The sequence below is a fragment of the Taudactylus pleione genome, unplaced genomic scaffold (genome assembly GCF_031769625.1).
Source record: "Taudactylus pleione unplaced genomic scaffold, aTauple2 ptg000108l, whole genome shotgun sequence".
NCBI lineage: Eukaryota > Metazoa > Chordata > Amphibia > Anura > Myobatrachidae > Taudactylus > Taudactylus pleione.
This window is the reverse complement of record NW_028284510.1, coordinates 1,656,968-1,679,128: the sequence shown is the minus strand read 5'-3', so window position 1 is coordinate 1,679,128 and position 22,161 is coordinate 1,656,968. Positions and strand designations below refer to the sequence as shown.

Here is a 22,161-nt window from a genome sequence, read left to right as displayed (position 1 = left end):
TAAAACCATGCTGCACTGCAATATTTAATGATGAAGATAAATTGTCAACAGCCATTACCACACTCATATTATTGCAATAAAAACAAAAAACACTGTTTTGTAAAGCATCTGCCCCATAATTTCACTGCCAACACTGGCCCTCATTCAGAGCCGTACGCTCTGAGCAGACCGCACGCTCTGAATGAGGGCCGGCCTCCATAACTATGGAGCGTCCTCCTGGATGCTCGTATAGCTGTGGGTCACCACCCACAGCTTATACGAGCGTGGAGTTTGATGGCCGCGATGGTCTTGACCATCGCGACCATCGAAACTGCGAGCCGGAGCCTGCGGTTGAGGTTTTCAACCGCAAGCCCCGGAGTGATTTTGGCTCTATCAGAGCCAAAATCACTCCCACTGACATCACTAGTGATGTCAGTGGGCCGGCTTCAGACGGGAGGTGTTCCCTTAGGAACGCCCCCATCAGGGAGGCACGCCCACCAAAGAGGGCGTGCTGTCAATCAACATCGACAGCACGCCCCCTTTGATCAGACACAACGAGTGAAGGAAAGTCCTTCGCTCGTCGCGTCTGGCGCATGCGCACGACGGAGCTCCCTCCGTCGTGCGCATGCTCAGTGCATGAACATCGACCCACTTGCGAGCGGACAGCCGCTCGCGAGTGGGTCTGAATCAGGGCCACTATTGGGACCTGTTAAATCAGTGCCATATTATGTATCCTACCTGCTATAGCCAACTGCACTGGCCTACTACCATTACAATATTTCCCTTGAAGGTACAGGATACCCCAAACCCCTGCTGCAGCTGTAAACAATTACAATGGCAACTCACCTCCTTCACACCTATTTTATCAGTGGTTAGCTGTGGAATTTACTATAGAGCAATTGTGGTACCCCAGACCCTAGGTGTGCCTACTGATGCTGGATCCTATGTGAGATATATATAGATTTATGTATATAAATTGTTGTTGCATATTTACTATGTTGGGGTGACCCAATGCCAAAAGAGGAAGAGAGAAGGTGTGAGTAATGCAGTGGTGAGCAGTAGCAGGTCACATGACGGAACAAGCTAGAACCAGCGGCAGGTGGCTGAGGTGGACAGTTAGGGCAGTTACAGGGAGTCCTGAGGCGGCAGTCTGAGGGAGCAGACCTGTGCAAAGGACTCTGTGAGAGAAGGTGTGAGTAAGTGGACCTGCGCTGAGGCACGGTACCTGTGTCCTGAGGTGCTCGCTGAAGAGACAGTCCAGGCTGCAGAGGGACAGCTAACTACAAGTGTGGAGCCATATCTGAGTGCTGGAGCTGGCACCTCAGTTAGGGGATGTCACAAACCATGCTAGAGACATCTGCCTCAGACCCCTGCATCTTCCCATATGTCTGTGCCATCTCTGCCAGCTGAGCCATCACCCTGCTGTTCCAGTGATTTTTGAAGCGGGCCTCTGCTTGAGGATCGTCTGCAGCATCCCCGCTGTTGCTTGAGTCTCTCTGCCGCAGATCCATGCGCGCACGGCGCGCCAGCATACAAGTTCTCTGAAACATGGGTGCTGCCATCTTGGGCCAGGTCAGGTGATACTCGTGCATCCAGTCAGCAGCAGTCTCAAGTTGCTTCAGCCAATCCGCTTCAGCCTGATGGTATAAAAGACCTTCCTGTAACACATGCTGGTTGCCAGTGCAACAATGTCCATTGCTGCAGCGTGACCTATGTTCCTGAGCTTCCTGTGTGAAACCTATGCTTCCCAGCATAACAAAGCAATTACAGATTCTTCAGTTCAATCCATGTTACTCCAGTCCGGAGACAATTACAGATTCTTCAGTTCAATCCATGTTACTCCAGTCCGGAGACAATTACAGAGTCTTCAGTTCAATCCATGTTACTCCAGTCCGGAGTCAATTACCAATTCTTCAGTTCAATCCACGTTACTCCAGTCCAATGTCAATTACCAGTTCTCCAATTCAATCCACGTTACTCCAGTCCAGAGTCAATTACTAGTTCATCCAGTTCCAAGACTACAGTTCCTTTTCTCAGTACAGAGACTATTCAGATACTTTGACCTACAGTTCTATTCAGCATCTTCTAGTTGCGCTATCTCTGCCCAGAGGACTCTAGTATTTCCTCCTGTGTTGCATCCTCTCTTATTTCTACTGTATGGGCAGAAATGATATTAAACCATCCAGTTTCAAACCATCTACTGATCCTGGTGTCTCTGTCCAACACCCCAGTTCGGGTACACAACTCCAAGTTCCTCAGTCCGTGACAGGTTAGTGCAGAGGTCTGTTTGAGGCAATGGAGCTGTGCGAGCAGTGTGACAATGAAGGAGGATGGCTGCAGCCCCTCTAACATGGACTGAATGTAAATAGTAGAGAACTTTGGCCTTCCTCTGCCCTGTAATCAGCATTTCCAAGCAGAGAGAGCCAGTGTTCACTGATCACCTGAGGTCCAGACTGTCAGGTCTGTAGTAACCCTTCTGTTACCGCCCCACCTCCAGGTTATAAACTGCAGACACATGCATATAAAAACTGCACAAGATAGGTAAAGAGCCTAAAGTAACCCTCAGCCCTCCCTATAGCAGCAGTTTAGGGCTTTCAGCTAAGAACTGCATACCTTCACAACAGGTGTGCTATAGACTTATACTGAGCAGGACCAAGTTACACATCATCCTGCCTCAGTGCATTAACCCTATAGAACCAGCTGAGAATTACATATCACAACAGACTGTATAATAGTGTGATAACAGGCCATCATACACTGTATATCGCTTAACCCTTAACCCTGTGTCGGGCACACCTCTGGGACTCCCAGGTTCGGGCGCAGTGCGCCTGACAGGCACCTGTTATATTATCGTCATTAGCACCAAATTAACTAAATTCTAACTCTCTTAAAGTGATCAGTGACCTTCATTAGGATGTACAAAGAGAGAATATATGGAAATCTGATTCACAAAACCACATTTATTAACCTTAAAGCAAGTAAAACCAAAAATACTAAAATTTAAGACCCACCAAGACATTGCCTTCAGTTTTCATGACAAAAAATCAAATGAACATTAAAATTACTAATAAAACTCGAAATATAGGCACAGTAGAGTAAGTCTCACTCGTAATCACTGTTGGAAAGGTCAACAATATAGATGCATTGGCACAGTGAAGTGCAAGTTTGGCAGACCATATTTGCATTGGGGCAGGCAGATCGCTTTGTGACATTTATGGCATTCATAATTCGACATCCTTCTGTGGCCCGTTTCTGCAGTACAGGTGATGCATCTATGTCTTTTTGGAGGATGGAGTGGGGGGATTTCTCTCGATCATCGATGGGGTAAAATCTTTTCAAGCGTGTTTGCAGGCTGCAGGGGATTCCAGACATATTCAAACTTCTTCGGCTTAGCTCTCCAATCATCAGTTCATGAGCCAACCTTTTCAGGTACACTCTTCTACAAAGTGGTTTGAGTTTATTGCCGAGGTAAATGATTTGAGAATTGATGCCACCCACATTGAGCATTGCGAAGAAGATGACCATTGGCCAGTGCTTAATGTTTCGGCTTACGTTGTAAGTAGCGCACATTCGATCTGCAGTATCAACTCCACTTTTGGATGTATTATAGAAAGTGATCACCTCTGGTTTCCTTTGCTCTCCAGAATCAGCATCAATGGCATAGTCATCATGAAGCGTAGATACAAGAATGACGTTTTTCTTCTCACGCGGGACGTAGGTAACCAGAACCTTCCCATTATTGAAGCAGAACATACTGCTGTATTGTGTTTTTCCTTTCACATTCACAAAATCTGGTGGCAACTCTTTTTTATTTTTTCTAATAGTTCCAACGTAGGACAGCTTTTTTTTTTTTTCAAATCATCTATGAGATTTATATCAGTAAACCAGTTTTCAGCTGTAATGTTGTGACCAGATCCAAATATGGTCTCGGCCATTCTCTTCACCACATCACTTGGCTTGTTGCTGACACAGTAAGGTCCTGCTGGCTGCTTTCCAGCATAAATTTCAATATTGACTTTGTAAATCATCCTGGCATCAACTAGTCAAAACATTTTAGACCATATTTGTTTGGTTTTAAGGGTATGTATTGTTGAAAAGAACATATACCTCAAAAACCAGGAAGCATTTAGTCTATAGTGACATTCTCCCCAACGCAGTAGCTCTTCTGACAATTATCCATGAATTTTGTAAAAACGTGACGAATTGGAGGAAGCCGGTCACATTCTTTTCGCTGGGTTCGGGTAGTTCGGTCGTCAAAATGAAGGCAACATATGAGGGTCTTGAACAGTTTCAGATTCATTACAAGACTGAATTTTCCTACGCTGTCACCTTCTCTCCCCCAAAGTTCCTCCAGATGATTTCCTTTGTACGCTCCTGCTAGGTACAACAAACCAATGACAGCCGTTTCGTTCAATGACATCCATGGGTCTGATGTCCCTCTCTCTGGCAAATTGGTCCTTGATAATGTCAATGTACTGGTTTGTAAAGCTAACAATTGTGTCAAGGATATCGTCAGTGAATAAATTATTCCAACAATCGACTGCAGTTTGAGCATTCTTAGCATTTCCTCTGACTCCAGGAAGGTGAGTGATAATGTTGTGAGCTCCCATACGACAAACTTTCCTGGGCGGCCTTTTGGACCATTTGATCTTCTTATGTTTTCCCCAAAAAAAGGTATCACCTGTTTCTTCTTCATCATCATCATCATCTTCTTCACTAGACTCCTTACAATCTTGCTCCGTTCCTGATTCACCTTCTCATTCCTCCACCTCATCTTGAGAATCAATGTCACTCTCGTCCCCCATATCCTCAGTGACTGATGGGTCTCCCTCGTCGTCATTCTGCAGCAAATCTCTTATTTCTTCAAGGTGACTCTGGATAGTCAAATTGTAGATTTTATGGGCCATTTCGGCAGAAAATGTGAAGCAAAAAAGAGAAAACACGAACATGAGAACAAGTTTGGTCGCGCTGTGTCTAAGAGGCCACCCTGGACAAACCTACATATTTCTGCAAAATACCCACAACCTTTGTAATTCTCATTCATAAAATGAGCAAAATATACAAAATAGTGAGAAAAAAAAAAGAAATACGTACCTTCAAAAGTCGGACGAGTTCGGGTGCAATGAGCCTGAGAGGCCAGGAAGGTCACTACTGCACTCCACGCAGGGGCCGGAAAACTGACTAGGGGGGATTCAAACAGCACCTAAAGATAGGAAAGTACTAGGAGGGGCAGGCCCCTGCGCCCCCTTGCGGTGGAGAGGTGAGCGAGAACAGCTTTGTGGCGCCTGTCAGGCCAGCTGCGCCCGATGCAGGGTTAAGCTACAAACTGGATTAAGTGTGTTAGAGCAACCACTTCCCTTAGGATTTTTAAAAATACTAAAATATTATAGAAGAATTAGTAAACCATCATATGTGCACCACCTCTACAGACCCAGCTGGATAAGGATGTATTAAATGTACTAATATATTTCCAAAGTGTAATGTAGTGATATAGGGATCTATTTACTAAGCAGTGTTAGGAGACAGAGTGAAAAGTGATAAGGTTCCAGCCAATCAGCTCCTAACTGCCATCTCACAGGCTGTGTTTGAAAAATGACAGTTGGGAGCTGATTGGCTGGCACCTTATCACTATTCACTCTGGGCCTGATTCAGAGCCGCTCGTTCACTCCGAGCGATGTTGTTACAACTGCGCATGCTTATGGGTCATAATGCGCATGCGCCAACCAGTCACTGCGGTCGGAAATTGTACGCTCGTATAACCACGAAGGGCTGCTAATTTGATTGACAGAATGTACCGTTTGTGGGTGTAACAGGGGAAGGTGCTTGAAAACGGGGGAGTGGAGATCTGAACGCAGGCGTGCCAAACGGTCAAAACGGCGTTTAATTGGTGTGCATAATTAACAAAGCAGCGTCATCAGCCACATCACTTGGTTGTCTTTTAGCCTGAACTGCTCGCAGTGATTGCGGGAAGTAAATCCTACCACAAGCACTGCGAGCAGTTCAGATGCCTTTCGATGTTCCCGATTAATCAAATAAATAGCGGAGATGATGTGTGATGCGAACGGCGGGGCGTCTTTACAATATAGCGAGCGCATTTTTCGGACGCTCAATTTAAATATCCGGCCCCTTTTTCAGAACGACCTTCCGCAAATAGCGTCCGGCTCTGAATCAGACCCTCTGTCTCCTAACACTGCTTAGTAAATAGACCCCATAATCTGTTACAAGTACTTGTCTTTAAAGTGTTTAGGTTATTATATACTTTGCATAGGGTGTTAAGCACAGTTTTAGTTCATTTATGCGAGCCTGCACATCCCTAGTTTGAATAATAGCCATATTGTACTGGGTAATGTAAAAGTGTGTTGCAAGAATATTAACCTTTGCATAGCTGAATCAGTTTGGTGTTCCGGGTCAGACAAATCCAATGGGTGGTCATCGGAGGATGATCCCGCTGAATTCCAGTACAATAAATCATTATATTGTCATGTGTATGTTACTTACCTGGAGATGCATATAAATGTACTATCCTTTTTAACCATTGTCATGGTGAAATAATTAGCACTATTCCATCTTGTTAGAAGAATTAACTCTGTTAATAAATCTAAACTTTCTTGACAATAGTCGGTATGACACATTGGACCTCATTCAGAGTCGGTCGCAAGCACCGATGCACTCGTAACCGACTCGATGGTTAGTCCTACGCACGTGCAGTGGTCGCACTGCGTGTGTGCAAGCCCCGGAGCGACAGAGAAACTCTGTCGCTCCAGAGCTTGTTACCATGATTTCGTTCGTTCAAGAGTGATTTCGTTCAGTGCCGGGTTCCCTCCTTCATCCCCGAACATGTTCAACCTGACATTATCGTCAGGTTGGACAGGAGGTTCAGGCGATGAACATTAACTACCAACTACAAACGGGAGCATGCATTGGTCGTTATCATTCATTGTTTTGGGGTAAAAACTGAATGATTTTTTTTGACGACTGAAATATAATGATATCGTTATTGTTCAGTCGTCCAAAAAATCACTGCGTGTGTACGCACAATTAAGGCATAATTATCAGCGAGTGTTATCATTCAAAATTAGTGATACAACGTGTTGTATATGAATAAATGGTGCTCCAGCCAATCAGCTCCCAACTGTCATTTTTCTAACAGATGACAGTTGGAAGCTGATTGGCTAGAGCACCTCTATCATATGAAATGAGTTTTATCACTCGTTGTGAATGACAACACTCGTTGAGAAATGAGGCCCTGAGTGTATGGTTCAGAGGTGGACGGAATGCTGATGCTTGCACATTTGAACAATTATTTGACTGCAGCACATGCACAAAAAGTCCTGAAATCCCAAATGGTGCATTGTGCACCTCTGAGTGTATGCAGAGTCCACTATTGTGTACGGAAATATTAGCATTAGAACCGGTGAGGGAAATACATGGGTGTTCCAAGGAGGTGACTGGGAAATGGTCTGGAGTGAAAGCAATAAAAGGTTGTCTCACATGGGCATGTTATGTGAGTGTCACAGGTGTGTTATAGGAGTGTCACGGGCATGTTACGGGAGTGTCACGGGTGTGTTACGGGAGTGTCACAGGCATTTTATGGGAGTGTTATGGGCATATTATGGGAGGATCATTGGGATGTTATGGGAGTGTCATGGGCATATTATGGGAGAATCATGGGTGTGTTATGGGAGTGTCATGGGAGTGTCATGGGCGTGTTATGAGAGTGTCACGGGCGTATTATGGGAGTGTCATGGGCATTTTATGGGAGTGGTATGGATGTATTATGGAAGTGTCACAGGGGGATGCAATCGGAAAACCGACTGTCTTAATCCCGACAGCCGGCTTCCTGATTGCTTTATCCCAGCGTGGGATAAATGACCGGTGTCTATATCTAGACGCCTGTCATTTACCCGATGCTGGGAGACCGGCGCCCGGCATCCCGATCAAAGAGATGCTGGGCGCCGCCAGCGGACAGCCATGGGGGTAGAGGGTTAGGTTTAGGGCACCCGGGGGGGACTTAGGGTTAGGCACACCCCCTGGAGGGTTAGGGTTAGGCTAGGGGGAGGGAGGGTTAGGGTTAGGCACCCCCGGGGGGGACTTAGGGTTAGGCACCCCCCCAGGGGACTTAGGTTTAGGGAGCGGAGAAGGGGGGGGTTAGGGTTAGGCACTTAGAGGGGGGATTAGGGTTAGGCACTTGGTGGGGGAGGTTAGGGTTAGGCACCCCTGAGGAGGGTTAGGATTAGGGGGTTAGGTTAGGTTAGTAGATACTTACCTATCCACGATCGGGATTTCCAGCGCTGTAGGGCTTCCGCTGCTGGGATTTCTGCTTTTGTCGGCCAGGCGCTGACGGGATTCGAACTGTCGGCCACAGGGCCGGCGGTATTTCATACTGATTCCGTCACAGGCGTGTTACGGGCGTGTCTCAGGCTTGTTACGGGAGTGTCACAGGCGTGTTACGAGAGTGTCACAGGCATGTTATGGGATTGTCACCAGCATTTTATGGGAGCGTTATCGGCATATTATGGGAGTGTCACAGGCATGTTATGGGAGTGTCACAAGCGTGTTATGGGAGTGTCACGTTCGTGTTATGGGAGTGTCATGGGCGTGTTATGGGAGTGTTATGGGCGTGTTATGGGAGTGTCACAGGCGTGTTATGGGAGTGTCACAGGCGTGTTATAGGAGTATAATGGATGTGTTATGGGAGTGTCACGGGCATGTTATGGGCATATTATGGGAAGATCATGGCCGTGTTATGGGAGTGTCATTGGCGTTTTATGGGAGTGTCACAGGCATGTTATGGGAGTGTTATGGGACTGTTATGGGAGTGTCACAGGTGTGTTATGGGAAGATCATGGGTGTGTTGTGGGAGTGTCATGGGTGTCTTATGGGAGTGTCACAGACGTATTATGGGAGTGTTATGGGCGTATTATGGGAGGGTCATGGGTGTGTTATGGAGATATTATGGGAGGATCATGGGTGTGTTATGGGAGTGTCATAGTTGTGTTATGGGAGTGTCATGGGCATGTTATGGGCGTGTTATGGGAGTGTCACAGGCGTGTTATGGGAGTGTCACAGGCGTGTTATAGGAGTATAATGGATGTGTTATGGGAGTGTCATGGGCATGTTATGGGCGTATTATGGGAAGATCATGGGCATATGGGCATTTTATGGGAGTGTCACAGGCGTGTTATGGGACTGTTATGGGACTGTTATGGGAGTGTCACAGGCGTGTTATGGGAAGATCATGGGTGTGTTATGGGAGTGTCACAGACGTATTACGGGAGTGTTATGGGCGTATTATGGGAGGATCATGGGCGTGTTATGGGAGTGTCATGGGCGTGTTATGGGAGTGTGACGGGCATATTATGGGAGTGTCACGGGCATTTTATGGGAGTGTTATGTGCGTGTTATGGAAGTGTCACAGGCATGTTATGGGAGGATCTTGGGTGTGTTATGGGAGTGTCATGGGTGTGTTATGGGAGTGTCATGGGCGTGTTATGGGAGTGTTATTGGTGAATTATGGGAGGATCATGGGTGTGTTATGGGAGTGTCATGTACATGTTATGGGAGTGTCACGGCGTATTATGGGAGTGTAGCGGGCATTTTATGGGAGTGTTATGGGCGTATTATGGGAGTGTCTCAGGCATGTTACAGGAGTGTCACAGGCATGTTACGGGAGTTTCACAGGCGTGTTGTGGGAGTGTCACGGACATTTTATGGAATTGTTATGGGCGTATTATGGGAGTGTCACAGGCGCGTTATGGGAGTGTTACAGGCGTGTTACAGGAGTGTCACAGGTGTGTTATGGGAGTGTCACAGGCATGTTTAGGGAGTGTCACGGTCATGTTATGGGAGTGTCACAGGCGTGTTATGGGAGTGTAATGGATGTGTTATGAGAGTGTCATATGCATGTTATGGGAGTGTTATGGGCGTATTATAGGAAGATCTTGGGCATGTCACAGGTGTGTTATGGGAGTATTATGGGCGTGTTATGGGAGTGTAATGGACGTGTTATGGGAGTGTCACAGGCATCTTATGGGAGTGTTATGGGCGTATTATGGGAGATCATGGGCGTGTTATGGGAGTGTCATAGGCATGTTATGGGAGTGTCAGAGGCGTGTTATGTGAGTGTAATGGACGTGTTATTGGAGTATCACGGGAGTGTTATGGGCGTACTATGGGAAGATCATGGGCATGTTATGGGAATGTCATGGGCTTGTTATTTGAGTGTCACAGTAGTATTATGGGAGTGTTATGGGCGTGTTATGGGAGTGTAACAAGCATGTTATGGGAGTGTTATGGGTGTGTCACAGGCGTGTTATGGGAGTGTAATGGATGTGTTATGGGAGTGTCACGGGAGTGTTATGGGCGTATTATGGGAAGATCATGGACATGTTATGCGAGTGTCAGGGGCATTTTTTGGGAGTGTTATAGGCGTATTATGGGAGGATCATGGGTGTGTTATGGGAGTGTCACATATGTGTTATGGGAGTGTCACGAGCATTTTATGGGAGTGTTATGGGCGTGTTATGCGAGGATCATGGGCATGTTATGGGGGTTTTGTGGGCGTGTTATGGGAGTGTCATGGGCGTGTTATGGGATTGTAATGGACATGTTATGGGACTGTCACAGGCATCTTATGGGAGTGTTATGGGTGTATTATGGGAGGATCATGGGCGTGTTATGGGAGTGTCATGGGCATGTTAATGGAGTGTCATAGACGTGTTATGGGAGGATCATGGGCAGTTAAAGTGGCTGCGTTCCCACATTAAGAGCCATAGCCACAAAGGCCTTGTCCAGAGCAATGTCAGTAAAAGTCACTGTGCCAGTGGTGCAAGTGCCAATGATGAATGCAATGGTGGAGTGTTTTGCAGGGATTCGGATGGAAGATCTACAGTGTCTAGATAGACAGTCAATAGGTCAACACCAGATGTTCAATAGGCAATAGGTCAACAGGGTCAAAAGGTCGACTGTTAAAAGTTTAATATGGTCTTAGGTTGACAGGATCAAATTGTTGACAGGGTCAAAAGGTCAACACACAAATGGTTGACAGAGAAACGGTCGACACATGCTTTTTCATGATGGTTAGTGTTAGGCACTTGGTGGAGGACTAGTGTTAGGCTGCGGAAAGGGACGGTTAGGTTTAGGCAGTTGGCAGAGGGTTAGGTTTAAGCACCAGGGTTAGGGTTAAGCACTAGGGGGAGGGTTAGGGCTAAAATAGCAAAAAAAGTGTTGACCTTTTCTGTATCGACCATTTGTGTGTCAACCTTTTGACTCTGTTGACCTTTTTGACACTGTTGACCTTTTAAATGTTGCCAATTTGACCCTTTTGTCCATTTGACCCTGTCGACCTATTGCCTGTCGACCATCTGGTGCTGATCTATTTGTTGTCAACCTAGAATCTGTCAATCTTTTATACCACACTCTGTTTTGCACTGTCAATGGACATAGAAAGTGGGCATCTCAGAGCTTGCACTGTCCGACGAACACTAGCACACAAGGGGTAGACTGCATATTACCACCACTGAAAGTCCCAAAAATTTGCAACCGTGTCAGCACTAGCGTCCGTCTCTGAAACAGGCCCTGTGTGAGTGGCTGGAGTCAATTTTAAATATGGGCCTCAGGCACCATGAAAAATGTAATGAAAAATGTTATGACAACATAAACTCTGCTTTAGTATAAAGGATACTTTCTGATAATGCTGTATACATAGATATTAAGAATGATTGTATTAATCACATGTTATAAATTATGTGTAATTTTATATCTTTATAAGCAAATCTAACACATTACAAGAAACTACTCCTCCCAACACCTGCAGTATGATTACACTTTTAGTGTGTTTGATATGCGGTGTTAGTGTTGTGTCCCCCCCACCCCCATTCGTGGATTTTAATTTAGTGTTAGTCATATGATTGTTTATTATTATTATTATTATTATTATTATTATTATTATTATTATTATTATTATCATTATTTTCTCATCGTTTTCAGCATTTCTGCATATAAATATTATGTGTAACTAATGTATTCAGTTCAGTTTATACTATGGCTTTCAAAGCTTGTTCTCTAATTTCATTGGAACAAGCATAAATATCGGAAGTTGTGATGTTTTTTACATTTTTATACTGACTTATCTCAGTTTTGCAAATACTTTAACTAGGAGCTATAATAAATAAGATTTGTCAAAGTGGGTAAAAGGGAATAATTTCTCTAATCATAAATTTATGTTCAAATTTGATATGTAATAACTTTAAGCTAAGTGAATTAAGAGAAAATTTCTGCTGCATCATTCATTCCCGCTAATGTGGATGCCTAATTAGCTACTTATTAGTAGAGATGAGCAGGTTCGGTTTCCTGGAAACGGAACCCACCCGAACTTATCGGTTCCGAATAGATCCAGGTCCCGGCTTGGACCTTCTCGCCAGCTCTAGATCCAAACACAGGGCAAAACACCTTCCTCGTGGTGTCGGATATCCCATGGTCCGGAGTGCCAGAGCAATATAGATAGCATGACATCAATATTCTCTGATAGAAGGCTCTTCTGGATGCTTGGAAAAATAAACGAGTCTCCCAGAAGCCACTGCAACCGCCACCCAATCCAGAGTACAGTGAATGGTTTTGGGCAACTTGCTGATGCAATTCATGCTGAATCCTGTCATCATAACACTACACCCACTTCACAATACCCAGAATCGTGACCTGGTATAGTGGGACCACAATGACGCAATTGTGGTGCCACGCCCCTCGCTTTGCCCACATGTATGCATCAAGCTCCTCTTCTATCCTTACCTGGCTGCCCCCATCATACAGGGGAAGCCAGGATATCAGCTTCTATGATTGAATACATTTCCTCCACTATAGAAGTGCTAGTTTGTAGCAGGGGACTTTTGGTAAAGAGACCACACTGCTTGGACTGGTATTAGCATATTGAACACATATAGAATACTGTATGCCCTTGTAAACCAAGGAGAGAGAGCATTTAATTTTTTACCAATACAGGCATGTACTTGCTAAATAGTGACCTATAGTATAATAGAGAGGCCAAGTCGTATTTAAAAAAATGAAAGAGGAAACTTCCTTTTTAAACCAAGTTCCTCTTATCTTTCTAGGGTGCCAGCTGACCATTTTTTAGGACTTTAAATATTGATATTCCATTAGTATGTATTGTAATAATAGGCCCCATAGTGCTGGTAGAACAAAAATTTCCCCATATTTAGTTCTGTTTTATTTATAATTGACTCTTTGTTTAAAGTTCATGTATTGTAATCACAAGCACTGTAAATAAAATGTACATGTTCAATTTGCAATGCTCAGTTATTTCCCTAAATAGCTTTGAGTTGTTAGCAATTAAAGAAAACTTCCTTGCATAATGGGACCTATTTATTATTAACAGCATTTTAGACCCGATAATTATAACTTCTTATCACTGCTTATCACAGCAAAAAGAAGTTATGTATCACCGGATTTTTCACATAAAGAGAAAGGGGCTTTAATAGGTGCCCATCCCTGTGATGTGTAACTGGATCGCTAAGGCGTTTACTTTAATATCAGTTTGGGGGCCGGCTGCGCTATTGTGCATACATGGACTTTTTTTTCATTTTGTTTGTGTTTTAAATACCTGATTTTCTGCTAGTTTTTTACTAGTGATGAGCGTTCAGTTTTTCTCGGTAGTAGTCTGTTACAGTATGTTCAGATCTCAAAAACGGCATCATATTGGCTATCCGGCTTTAACGTGTTTTGGATAGCCAATTAGATAAAGCCGAACTAAATCCAAACTTGCGCTAATTCGGCGAAATCTAACCGCTCATCTCTAGTTTTTATGGCAGTTTACAAAATGTCAAAACCTTGCATGTTGATTTGGAAAATACCAAATTTTGCCTAAAATTCCCATGTCCAATAATGCCCTAAATAGGGCTGTACTGTATATTAGAGATGTGCAGTTCGGTTCTCCAGAAATTCAAATCCACCCGAATTTCGTGACTCAGGGTAAATCCGAGTCGCGGTTCTGATCTCCTGAGGAGATCCGGGTAAATCCGAGTTGCAGTACTGATTTTTCTGTGGTTCGGAATTCGGATTTTAAATCCGAATTTCGGGTTTTGGATTGCATAAATGACATTATTTTAGCTGTTTTTAAAACTTTTTATCTATTTTTTTTTTTAAAATCCATATCCAAAACCAAAACCAAAACACTTGAGGGTGGTTTTGTAAAACCAAATCCAGATCCAAAACCTTGAAGGAGATACAGATCCAAAACTACGTACATGCTGCGTGTGTCAACCAAATTAATATTTCTTCTGACTGACTGACATCCTACCCAAGACTATTGTAATGCAGTCATTAATTTTAACCTCCTTTATTATCTAGCATGCAATTCTAACAGATAATGAAGGACATAGAAGTTAGAAATGTGCGCAGATCCCCGTGTTTTGGTTTTGGTTCTAAAACATTGTCAGGTTTTGGTATTGTTTTTGGAAAAACTACCCTCAAGTGTTTTGGTTTAGTTTAGGTTTTGGATTTCTTTAAACAAATATATAAAAACAGTTAAAATCAATCATTTCCAGTAATTTCCTGTAAATTTTGACCAATTTTGGCACCTGAAATGACAATGGAGAGACTTACATGCAATCCAAATCATGCAAAATCCATTGTTTAGATTAGAGATCCAACTTGTGGAATGACCTGATCCGGGACTGTTCTACTCGAAACCCCCATAGTGATCTGAGCCAGGACTCTGTTCTACTCTGAACCTTCAAAGTGACCTGAGCCAGGACTCTGTTATTCTCGGAACCCTCAAAGTGACCTGAGCCAGGACTCTGTTCTACTCAAAACCCCCAAAGTGAATTGAGCCAGGACTCTGTTCTACTTGGAACCCCCAAAGTGACCTGAGCCAGGACTCTGTTCTACTTGGAACCCCCAAAGTGACCTGAGCCAGGACTCTGTTCTACTTGAAACCCCCAAAGTGACCTGAGCCAGGACTCTGTTCTACTTGGAACCCCCAAAGTGTCCTGAGCCAGGACTCTGTTCTTATCAAAACCCTTACGTTCTGGTGTTTTCAGCAGAACCAAACTGCACATCAATTATAGAAACAACATATTTAATTCAGTAAACATTTTGTAAATCCATAATCCTTAGTAAACAAATTTGTTAAACTAATGTTTTATACATGTGAAAAATAAAAACAATGTGGTTAAATGTTGAATTGAAAACATTTTACAATTTAAAACTTTGCTTTTACCTTTGATTTATAGATGGGAATTCCACACTCCGTGATATAATGATTGGAATCATGTGTGCGATGGGCATTGTCCTTGCTGTACTTCTAATAACAAAAATCACAAAGTAAGGATTAATATGTTTTATATGTCACTTACAACATGGTTATAATTGTTTCTGTTTACAGCATAAGTGGAATTATTATACAACATGCATGAGAGAAATACATGATATCTAATAACTGAATACATTGATGAGTGATGATAAAAGAATTGTATAAAAACTGTGGATAACAACATAGGAAGTGCAGATTTCTGAACTCTCATTAAAATAATCTAGTTTAAAGTTTTTTTTAACTGGTACCCTGCTACTTACATTGCTTGAAATGCACCAACTTTAAGCTGTGCACAACTTCTCCCATCTGCAAGTACAAGCTGCTGCTCCTCCACAAGTGCTGCTGTGTTGCTTCGCAAACCTAAGGACCCTGTTGCAAACTGAAGCACATACTGTAGTGAAGGATGCAGTCAATATAACAACCGCAGGGATTACAGTGCTCAGAATCCCAGAGCCGGAATCCTAACACTTGTTAGAATCCCGGTGCCGGCATCCAGGCCGGAATCTCAGAGGCAAGTAGTGGGGTTGAGGGAAGGGTTAGCGTTAGGGTTAGGCACTAGGGGGGGGGGGGGGTTAGGGTTATGCACTAGGGGGGAGGGGAGGGTTAGGTTTAGGGTGCACGGAGGGGAAGGTTAGGTTTAGGCACTATGGGGGAGATTAGGGTCAGGCACCAGGGAGGGAGGGTTAGGGGTTAGGATTAGGCACTAGGGGGAGGGTTAGGGTTATGCACTAGGGGGGAGGGATAGGTTTAGGGTGTGGGGAGGGGGATGGTTAGGCACTATGGGGAGGGTTAAGTTTAGGGTGCAAGGAGGAGTAGGATAGGTTTAGGCACTAGAGGGGAGGTTAGGGTCAGGCACCAGGGAGGGAGGGTTAGGGGTAGGGAGAGGGGAAGGGGAAGGGCTTGAATACTGACCAACAGGTGTCAGTATTCTAACCCTGTCTGGATACTGGCATCAGAATTCTGACTGCCGGGATCCCGAGCACCAGCTTCCCTTACCCATCCTGGTGGATACAAACCTGCATTTACTTTATGCTTTGCAGCTCTAGATTGTAAATGACTTCAAGAGATTGTATTGTAGATTACATGCATTCACATGGGGTGTGCAGGGTGTGCACCCGCACATTCTTTAGGGAGATTCAACCCCTACCTAAAGCATCTCCTCCTTAGCTCCAAGCAAAGTAGCAGCCATTTTTTTTAATCCAAGATGGCTGATGTGAAAATGCTGCATCTAAATAATGTAGTTTTACATCTGCCATCTTGGATGGAAAATGAGACTTCCTCCTTCCTGGAAGCCTTCACCAGTGGGGAGAAGAAAGTAGCAGAGACCAAAACCTTGGCCAGGTGAGGAGTGTATGTCCTAGGGGGGGATTGGTAGGGATGGTAGCATATATATTCCAGGGTCGGTGCAGAGGAATTGTTGTTTTTGTCCAAGGGAGTATAGTATAGCAGATTGCATATGTCCCAGGAAGGATAGGATAGGAATTGTAGTGTATGTCATGGGGTGCTGGGTAGGACAGATAATGTATATTCCGGAGGGGGTTAGTCTATGTCTGGGAGATAGCAGGGGAAGCATACCCCTTGCCATGGGACTGTGCATGCTTATGCTGTAGATGACAGATAGAAAGTGGGTGGGATGAACTATTGCTGGGATCCTGAAAATCAAATCAAACTTTAACCGAGTTGCTGAAAACAGTGTTTCTTGGCTTGTACATATCTGTGAACACTAAGATGATATTAATCTAACACTTGTGTGCAATAAAACAATGTTAGACATCAGTGGTATGAATATGGATAGACTCCATTTATACTTTCATACTTTCAGGCTCCTTGTTTTGTTAAGGTAAATAATGTTCTCAAACTAGAAACCTATGTAGATGGGAGAGTTATGTGTGGTAGTGATACTGGGTATCCGGCATTGGGTGTCAGTGGCCTCGTATTAGTAAAAATTAAATAAAGAAAATTTCATATTAACCAAAAAGTTATAAACAAACAAAATAAAAATTGCAATTTTGACAGCAATGTATCTTACTCTAAATGGTACTGATCATTGATATGTTCTATTGAAACATCCCTTTCATTGGCAGGAAACAGATGTCTAAGAAACCAAACAATGACCCCACTGCGGAATCGCCCAATTTTGGTGACCCCACTGTGGAGGATCCCAACCAGTTATACATGAATGTTAGAAAAATTAAGCAGAGATCTATGGTGAGTAGTGTGGTGGTAATTAACAGTATTTACCAACTTTTTGAATCTATTTCAGGGCTCAATTACAGGTGGATGTACATCTGATTATTTTTTGCATAAGATAAGCAAACTTGCATTGCACATGCACGCCAAAAATACATATTCATTACATACAGATATGTCCTTCCTCGTCTATCTTCCCTGCATTATGAGTCAAGTTACACAGTACGTGTGAGAGCCGCCAGCTCCTGTGCGACTCAGCCACGCCGTGCGTCTTTTTAGCCTCAAATGCATCCTCTTCGCAATGTGGTGCGAATAACACGCACAAGCAGACTTTGCTGATTAATATGATATGTGGCATGTGTATGTTCTGTGTGCGATCAAGTTTGTAAAATCATCACAATGCAACGTGGTGTGGAGTACAGCTGCTGACACTGTAGGGTAGCATTTCCTATACAGATACAGCTGCAGTCACAGACGCCTATCTTTAGTATAGAGTCAGGCTTCCAGCGTCGGTATTCCAACGTCCGGCATTCCGGACGCCGGTAAATAAACTGCATCCAGTAATTATATATTCCTGGGAGAACCTCATTATACTTAGAGCTCCATCTATCTGCTAACTTATGTACTGCAGTCACGGTGGAAATATATTAGTGTGTGTGTCAGTATAATTATTGAAAGATACAACTAATGATAAAACATCTTTCTGGTGGCTAATTATTTAATGCTCCAGCATACAGTAAACTAAAGTATATCAGCAAACTGACCCAGAAAACACAGAGTTTCTTTCCTTTTTTTACCAAATATTTTACACAGGCATTTGTGCCAATTATTTTACACAGGTATATGATGATTACAATATAAATAAAATACACCTAAAGGCCTACCCAATGTGGAGAAGGGTTTTCGATGACTCAGATACTTTGTTTGAATATACAAGAAATAAAACTGAAAATAGGGGCGCTGTCACAGGGAATTTCAGATGTAAAGATAAATATAAATGTCAATACAATAAAAATTAGTAGGCCTAATAAGTATCTAATTCTACACCAGTTGCTGCCTATATAATCAAAGTAGTTACCTTAAAATATAGTATTTTGTTTGAATATGCTTAAATAATACACAATATCCAAGGGCAGCGTTTCCCAAACTTTTTTGAATTGCGGCGCCCTAGTGTATCAGAATTGTTTTCACGGCACCCCTAAGCCAAAAGTTTGTTATTGAGAAATTCAGAAGAAAAATGTAATAAAGTAGTAAAGTGTAGTAAATTGTGCTGACTTGTCATCCCTAGGTTCAGTTATGTAGTGGGTGACAGGATTGCGCTTCTGTTTGTCCACATATTTACATTACATTGACCATAAATAAATTGATTTGGTGCTGGGCCACCAACCTGAAGCACCCCTGCAAGTGTCCCGAAGCACCCCAGGGTGCCGCGGCACACAGTTTGGGAACCACTGTTCTAGGGGTTATTCTGAAAATGGATTTCACTTAATATATACACAGTAACAATCTCTCTACTTTAAACAAACAATATACAGTGGTAAACAGCATTATTTCTAATATGGTATACATTTTGAATTCCCAGTTAATAAGGGATAATAAATATAATTAAGAATCAGTATTTTACCTGTGCTAGTACTATATAGGTCTAGTAACATACCTGAGATATCTCCTCATTTTCTATCTCCTTATTTCGGAGAAGAACTATAAAGTGTAATTCTAACACTAATATTGCATATATAGGGCCTGATTCATTACCGATCACAACTGCTATTACGCACGCAGTCAGCCGATTGTTGCATTCTGCAAATGCATCGCAGTGCTCGTGCGCGAAGACTCCACTACGATTGGACTGTGATCGCAGTGACTACGCAAACCCAACACAGAGTGATTAACAGCAAGTGACCGTTTGGTGGGTGGTGAACGGGGGATGGTCAGAGAAAGGCAGGCGTGCCAGTGCATTTGAACGCAGTTACAGGGGCGTGCATAAATTAGCCACTGCGATGCCATACGCAGCTTGAGTACTCACTGAGCACCGGAAGCTTAGTAATTTCTGAGTAAGGTCAGACCTTGTGCAAGTGTGCGTGAGGCTCCGATGGTACTCGATGGTACCGATGGTTTTGCAGTCTTGCAAAGTATTACGGATGTGTGTAAGATAAGGTGGGCGTTTTTATGTTTGGCTGTGACGGCATAGCGATTACAATCATTAGCATATTTTTGCAGTGAGACTGCGTGCATATAGCGATCCATAATGAATCAGGGCCTTTGTCCGTCTATATATTATAAAAAAGAGACCCACTCCCTCATACATTCACATGTAATATATAAATAGTACGATCAGTTTTTTATGTCACAAACTTTTTTTTTCCACACAATTATTTTATTTTTTTATTTTATATAGCTGTTTTTAAAATATTCATATTTATAAAAGTCATGTTTTATGCTTCATAAACGTACCCCCCATATGACAATCCCCTCTTACTTTTTGGATTGTGTTTTTTCAGGTGTAATAATATATGCAATGATGATGAGTACTATTAGCAGCACTCTAGGTGCAAATTTGTACCCGGGAAACCCATATAGCAATGTAAGATGTGCAAATGCCAATATGTCAGGGAAATACAGTACTACCACCTTTTGGGTGCAGCCCACAAATTCTGGGCATCTTAAATTTTACAGTTAAACTATGATTCACATATTCTCCAACTCTAAAGCCCCTCTGCAGTGCAACATATTTTTCCAACTTTCAAGATGTACTATTATCTCTAATGCACTTCCTTAAGTATGTATTCATAATGCTGGGTACACATTGACAGATATATTGGCCAATCAATTGATCGGCCTGTAGCATGTTGGCCAGTGTGTACCTGTGATATGTCTGTGAACGTCGTCGTTCACAGATATATTGCATTGGCTGTGCTGCACAGTCGATGGATGGATGGATATGTCTGTAGACATATCTGTCCATCGGCAAGAGTGTAAGGGCGGTCTACAGACTTCCCGTACACACACAGCGGCAGCCACCGGGAGGGGGTCGGAACATGCCCCCGACCCACCCCCCCCGGTCACCAGGCACAGATGATGTCCATTCAGTGTGTATGAACCACCATCATCTGCAGATATACCTGTATAGTGTGTACCCACCTTAACTCTAAACTATGCATCGACTCTAAAGTTTGCCCACTGAGTTATTTTGAGGATTGGAGGGTCACATCAGCCTGCAGGACACTAGCCATAGTGTGGATAGTTTAAACTTTAATGTCTTGTTTAAAAATGTTTCCTAGGTCAAACAAACCAGTATGCGAGTAGATACAAGAAGCATCGTCTCAGACCAAGATGAGGAGTTGAATTATTCCAACATATCTTTCCCTACTGAACCCTCAAGAGTCTCCATAGACCAACCAGAGTCTGAATATGCACAGATAAAGCCAAAAAGGGTCATTTAGATTGTGCCAAGAATCCACCACTCACAATACTTCTCTTCCACCATTTTGTATGGCTACACTTTCTATTCGTTGTTTTAGTTATTCATGATCTAAAATATCACCTCTAAAATCTTAATTATATGATATTTGACATTTCTTAAAAAGTAATATTACTTAATGTCTTTGAATTAACCTGCAGTGAACTAGGTGGGGTGTGACATACCCCAAAAAGATTTAAACACTTATAACTTTTTAAAAAATACTGCACACAAGTTGACATTTTGCGTAGCTGGAGTTGTGACATTGCCAGTTTGCGTAGTGATGGTGGTTTAGTGCAGTGAGCGCTAGAACATTGAGTACATGTGCGTAAAGTGCGTTTGGACATCTCATACCCCACCCAGCTCGGCACCTCTCAGCAAAGAGTGACCTCATTCATTTAAGACTCAGACTAAGACTGAGGGGTCTATTTACTAAGCAGTGTTAGGAGACAGAGTGAAAAGTGATAAGGTGCCAGCCAATCAGCTCCCAACTGTCATCTCACAGGCTGTGTTTGAAAAATGACAGTTGGGAGCAGATTGGCTGGTACCTTATCACTTTCTTGTCACTTTTCACTCTGTCTCCTAACACTGCTTAGTAACTAGACCCCTAAGTTGACTATGTTTTTTTTTAATTATTTCTAATTGTTAGAAAGTTTAATTTTTACTAACTTTTGTGATTAAAACATGTTCCAAAGATCTTTTGCAAAAAAAGTTGATACTAGAAGACTTAATTTATAAGTTTAGTTTGTAAAAAATAGTTTTTTTTGTTTTCTTGTTTATCCCTTATTATTATTTTGTTTTATTCCTAAAACTTAAAGGACAAGAATCGATGTTACAGTTATGTCCTCATTCGTCCAGTCTCAATATGCCATGCAGCACGATTTGCCTGGTGTGAGTGATCGGCCAGGTCCCATACTACTCTTAAGTCGCAATGCAATGTGACTAGGACACACCAGCAGACTGGGCTGATTCATTTGATATGCAAAACTTGTATCCTGCTGGGACTTGTGTCACACTGGTTTCAGCCAGTTCTGAGCTGATGGCACTGCTGGACATCTTCTGATTTTGAAGGGAAGTAAGCAAGATCTGTCTTTCATCTGAAGTTTCAATGGCTGATCACTGTGTCTACGGTCATCAAAACTTTGCACAGTACTATGGTATATACTGTACGCAGGATTTCTAGAGGGGGTTTTCCAAAAGCCTGATT

The 22,161-nt window shown here is 43.1% G+C and overlaps 1 protein-coding gene across 1 annotated transcript in view; it reads left to right on the top strand.

Moving 5' to 3' along the window:
* The window catches only part of LOC148525424 (sialic acid-binding Ig-like lectin 13), a 42,175-nt gene extending 21,238 nt beyond the window's left edge, over positions 1-20,937 (top strand). The window contains exons 7-9 of the mRNA XM_088470929.1: positions 15,225-15,315; positions 17,389-17,512; positions 20,776-20,937. Coding sequence (XP_088327055.1) covers positions 15,225-15,315; positions 17,389-17,512; positions 20,776-20,937 — 377 coding nt within the window. The remainder of the gene's footprint in view (positions 1-15,224; positions 15,316-17,388; positions 17,513-20,775) is intronic.
* The last annotated feature ends 1,224 nt before the right edge of the window (positions 20,938-22,161 follow it).